General features: G+C 70.4%; 1 protein-coding gene across 1 annotated transcript; it reads left to right on the top strand.

Annotated features, from left to right (window-relative positions):
• Positions 1-34: 34 nt before the first annotated feature.
• On the top strand, positions 35-2,527 carry MNEG_3665 (hypothetical protein; the record flags this gene model as incomplete). The annotated part of the gene is made up of 1 exon (XM_014047854.1): positions 35-2,527. One exon carries the CDS (start codon positions 35-37, stop codon positions 2,525-2,527), a length of 2,493 nt encoding a protein of 830 aa, XP_013903308.1.
• Between the last annotated feature and the right edge of the window lie 2,736 nt (positions 2,528-5,263).

Here is a 5,263-nt window from a genome sequence, read left to right as displayed (position 1 = left end):
GTGGCGGCTCCTGTACGGGGCTGTGGCTGGGCCAATGGCGGACCCGCCGCCACTGGGGCCAGGGTTTGAGGGCTGCCGCCGCCGGCGCACCGCTGGCCTGGCGCAGCTCGCGCCGCCGCCTGACGCGTACTTTGAGCGCGTGGTGGGGCTTGTGGAGGAGCTTGTGCAAGAGCAGCGGCAGCGGCAGCGGGCGGAGCAGCAGCGGGTGCGACATGTGGGAGGGCAGGAGCAGCAGCGGAAGGCGCAGGAGCAGCACCAGCAGCACCAGCAGCAGCCAGACGCGCCGCAGCTGCCAGGGCGGCAGCCAGCCGGAGACGGCGGCGCCGGCGCCGCGCCCCACCAGGGTGCGGATGCGGCGCTGCTGACCTTCATCGTTCGAGGGGGGCTGCAGCTGCAGGCCGCCAGGGCCTACTCGAGCAGCGAAAGGGACGCGTGGCTCAGCGCCGACGCACGGCGGACCCAAGCTCTGGATGCACGACTGCGGGCACTGGCGCTGGAGGAGGCCGAGGCAGAGGGGGGCGCGGCGGCCGTCGATGCGCTTGTTGAAGCTGCCCGCTGGGACGTAACGGCCGCCGCGGCGCGGGCGGAGCGCGCCGAGTTGAGGGCAGCCCTGCGTGAGCTGAGGCGCGCCGCGGCGCCGTGCGTGCCGCCGCCGCGCGTGCAGCGCCAGCGGCCGCTGCTTTCAGCGGCGCAGCTGCTGGAGTGCGTGATGGCGGCGCTCGCGATTGGCCAAACAGGCCGCGTCGAAGCGCTGCTGGCGCTCGCAGGCCGCATCGGCGTCGATTGGCTCACGCTGCCCGACCCCGACTGTTCTGTCCGCGGGCCCATTCCCGAAAGCGTACCTCCAGGCCCCTTAGTGTTCATCCGCTGCGCCGGCTGGCTGCTGCGTGCATGGGAGTGGCGCCAGTGGCCGTTGAACAGCGTGCTGTGGGCGGTCGACAGCGGCTGGCTGCCGCCGCAGGCCTTTGTGCAGCTCTTAGAACAGCTCAACTTCATCCGTGACAACTGGGGCCCCGGCCTGGCCCTGGCCGGCAGCCGGCGCGTCGTGGAGCTGTCAGAGCCGCTGCTGCCAGCGGTGCGCCTGTGGGTGCTCGCCAAGTCGCTGCTCCTCTGGGCGGTGCGGCAGCCGCACGGGGCCGGCGTCCTGGCGCTGGGGCGAGGCGGCGCCCAAGTCGGCGGCGAAAGCGGCGTCGGCGAAGGCGGTTGCCGCTGCTCTGACGACGCCGGCGACGACGCAGGGTTGGGCCTGTTTCAGTTGGTCGAGTTGCTCGAAGACGCGGGGCACGTATCACACGCCCAGAGCCTCCAATTGTTCTTCGAGCGGCACAATCGGCACCAGCCGCCCCATAGCCACCAAGTGCACCAGGTGGCTGAGGAGTTTAGACTATGGGTGCGGCGCCACCCTCTACGCGGGGCGCCGTCGGCGGCGGCACCTGCGGGCGGCGAGGCGGGCGGGGGCGGCGGTGGCTCTGGTGGCGGCTGCAGGGATGAGGAGAGCGGCGGGGTGCCCGGCAGCGGCTGCCTGGACCCCATCGGCAGCGAGCATGTGACCGACCCTGCGCCAGCGGATGTCGTGTGCAGCTTAGACCCCGCGATTTTCAACATGCCAGGCTCGGACGCCCCCGCGGCCGGCCGCGCGGCCGCACTCCGCGCCGCGGCAGCGTGGCTGCGTGGCGCCCTCACGCGTGAGGCGGCGCTCTGTGAAGCCATGCGGGCCGAGGTCGGCGCAGGCGTGGAGCGCCGGCCGCCCGTCGTCCCTGCGCGGTGCGGCTGGCTGCCGGGTGCATATGGCTCCGCTTGGCTGGCGCCGCAGGAGCACTGGGAGCTGCTGCTTGCTGCGGCGGAGCGCCGCGACATCAAAACGCTGACCTTGCTTGCGGCCCTCGGCCAGCCAGACGACTGCTCTATTGCCTCGGCGGCGGCCGCCAACGCGCTCGCCGCCGCCGCCGCCGCGGGCGCGTTTGGGCTGCTGCCGGGGCTGCTGGCGCCCCTGGTTGCCGCCGCCGAGGCTGAGCGCGCCGGGGGCGGCGAGGATAGATGGGAGCGGGGCGCGCTGCTGCGCGCGATCGAGAATGCGCGGCCACTGACGGCTGCGCGGGACGACGCGCCGATTGGAGAGGTGGTCGATGCCGCGCTCCTGCTGCTGCGCGCTGCGGAGCACGCAGGCAGCGCGGAGGGCGAGCGCGTACTGGCGGTCGACTGGCTGGGGCCAGAGGCGCCGCGCCTTCCCGCGTTCCCGCCGACTGCGTACGCAGCGCTGCGCGCGCCGGCGGGCGCCGGCGGCGTCGTCACGGCGCGCGTTAAGGCGCTGCTGCTGCGCATGTGGCGCGACAGGCTGGAGGCGGGCGAGGGCGCGCCGCCGCCGCCGCCATTTGGCGCAAGGTGGGCGCGCAAGGCGACGTTCCAGCTGGTGGCCAATGCGGGCGGCGGCGGGGACCCTGACCTGATGTTTGCGGCGGTGCAGTGGGCGCGGCAGATGGACGAGTGGCGGACGGCCGTGGCGGGCGGGGGCGGGGGCGGCGCGTAGCACGCGGTCGACGCGAGCGGGCCTGCCTTGGCCCGCATGCGGCAGTTGCCCCCTGATCGCCAGCGGCGTACAGGGCTTGGTTGGTCCCCGTGGCGTCCTCGGCCCCAGGGTGTCTGTGCATTGCAATCACAGGAATCAGCCATTTGCACGCCTTGCTGCCTGGTCTTCAAGGGGGAGAGGGGCGGCGTTGTGGTCACGAGTGGCGCGCGTGTGCAAACCTGGCCACAGGCGGCCACGGCCCCAGCAAATCCGGCTAGTCTTGAGCAAGCGCCGAGCAGGTGCATTGGTCTTATACTTTGCTGCCGCGCTCGAGGACCGGGATACAGCCGTCCCGCCCTCGAAAGGGATGCGTCACCGCCCCGCATGTTTCGCCCGCCAACAGCAGGCGCTTCGCCGCCGCTGCTGGGCCGCTGGGGCCGCCGCCTGGCGCCCTGCTGACCCGCACTTGGCAGGGGAAAGCGCGGCGTCGGCTGCAAGTGCGCCGGCCGCTGCAGCAGGTGTGCCTTGGAGCTGCAAGAGCCGAGGCGGCGGCACCCTGTCTGTGTATCCCTATGCGGTCACGCAGTCTGCTGACAAGGCTGAGCTGTAAACAGGCTCCGCCTCGTTGGGCCAGCCCCAAAGCGCACGGCTCCGCCGCGGCGTGCGGGCCGCTGGCATGCGGCCAGGCTGCTGGGGCAGACCGCTGCACATTGTTCGTGAGGACATGCACCTTGTGAACCTCCCCTAAGCGGAATTTGGGACAGATCTTGTGCCTCTTGGAGGGCCGGTCCCCCATGCCTCCACCCCATGCCCGCCGCAATCAACATCGACCCTGCCAGGGGCGGCAACGCGCGAGCCAAGCATCATGTCAGCGTGGTCAGCGGCGCTGTTGCAACCTGTTGTCTCTGCATCCCTCGGAATCCCTCACCTCTGGTGGCAGTCAGCCAGGGTACGTGTTAGGTCAGGGTGTGCTGTGGTGCCAAGCTCGGCAGGCTAGGGTTGATCGTGCGGCCCGGCCGTTTCTGGAAGCTGCCGGACAGCTGCAGAACTGCAGCATGCGCACGTGGGGACAGTCACTGGTCCAGCATCCTTCGTCGGTCGTATGCACCGCTGCTGACATACGCATGACTCGGGATGTGCCCCGCCAAGGATTGAGATGAGTCTGGATGGACAGGGCAGTGCACACCTCTACTTCCAAAATTGCTGCCTGCTGATCAACCCAGGATTCAGGAACTTCCAAAGATACAGCCCAGGGCCGCAGCGGGGTCCAGGCTGTGGTGCGGCCCGCCAGGCGCGTTGTCGCGCTTAGGTCGTGCGTTGTGCTGGCGGCCCGACGTCACCACCTGCTGGGTGCTGAGAACGGTTGGCCGCCTTCAATGGCGGATGGCTCGATGATGACTCGCACTGCCTGCGAACAACAAAGTCTACATAGCCACGCAACGGTGTACACCAGATCCGCCAGCCCCGCTCGCTGCTGCACGCGTCGCAACCACACAGGATCGGCGTCTGCAGCGTCTGGAGTGCGTCGCCACCACCATGCTGCAGATTTAGTGACGCTGCAGCCCAGGGAGAACAGCTCGCGCGTCTGATCTGGGCTCGTGCAGCACGATGCAGCCCCGCATGGCTACGTCTAGGGCGCAGGTGGAGTGGCAAAAATGCCTTGAGCTGGAGAAGAGGCTCAAGGCGGCTCTCAGGCAAGCGGCGTGCCACGCACGGCGCCATGCAGCGCTGCGCCGTTCCACGCGCTGCCCATGCACGAGCAACTGGGTCGCCGCCGCCCACACTCCGCGACACTGTCGCCGCTGCTTCGAGCCGTAATGGCGCCGCATGCCCCGCGTGCTCTCATCTCAACAGCCGGTTCCCAGCTGTCCCTACCTGCCTTCCCCCACGCACCCCGACCACCCTCACCACCCACACGAACCACACCACCCCGCTACCCCAGGAAGCAGAGCTTCTACGACGCCGAGCCCCGCGCCCTCCGCCAGCAGCTGCGCGGCGGCTACGAGGCCCTGCTCTTCCTGGACGCCGCCTTTGCGGCTGCGAACGACGTCGAGCAGGCGCTCTGGAAGTCGGTGTTCTACCGCCCCATTGAGGAGTTCCGCGCGCGGCTGCGCAAAGCGGAGAAGGTGCGCGGCCCCGAGTATGTGACGCAGACGAGGGCGCGCCGCAGCTGGGGTGCTAGCCCTGCGGCGAGGCCGCGAGGAGGAGCAGGGGCGGCTGCGCGGCACGTTCGTGCGGTGTGCGCTGAGCTGGCTGCCCGGCTTTTGAGCTCGGGTGTGTCTGGCGCTGCGATGGCCAGCAATCCAGTTGCGGAGGGTTCCCATGGCAGTGTCTGTATCATATTGTCCTGTCTGACAAGTTGGCAATGAGTCCCACAAAGCCGCGTCCCCCATGGTAGGTCGCCGGGCCGCCCAGCGACCTCACCCTCCTCACGCAACCGTCGCCCCTGGCCACAGGCCGGCGAGCCTGCACGAGAGCAGCTGAAGCGTACCATCGCCGCGTTCCTGAAATTTCTGGAGGACGCTTCGCTCTTTTACAAGAAGCTTGTCGCGCAGCTGCAGGGCGCCTACGGGGAAGTCGGCGTGAAGCTGGACATCCCGCCGGCCGCGGCGCAGCAGGTCGCGGCGGCGCTCGCGGCGCTGCGGCAGCAGCAGGCGGCCGACGGCGGCGCCGGTGGGGCGGGCGTGGGCGCGGGCGCGGCGGCGGCGGACGCCGGCGGCCGGACGGCGAGCGGCGGGAGCATGGCGGGATCCGCAC

Source organism: Monoraphidium neglectum (genome assembly GCF_000611645.1).
Source record: "Monoraphidium neglectum strain SAG 48.87 unplaced genomic scaffold scaffold00472, whole genome shotgun sequence".
Lineage (NCBI taxonomy): Eukaryota > Viridiplantae > Chlorophyta > Chlorophyceae > Sphaeropleales > Selenastraceae > Monoraphidium > Monoraphidium neglectum.
This window is presented reverse-complemented; position numbering and strand designations above follow the sequence as displayed.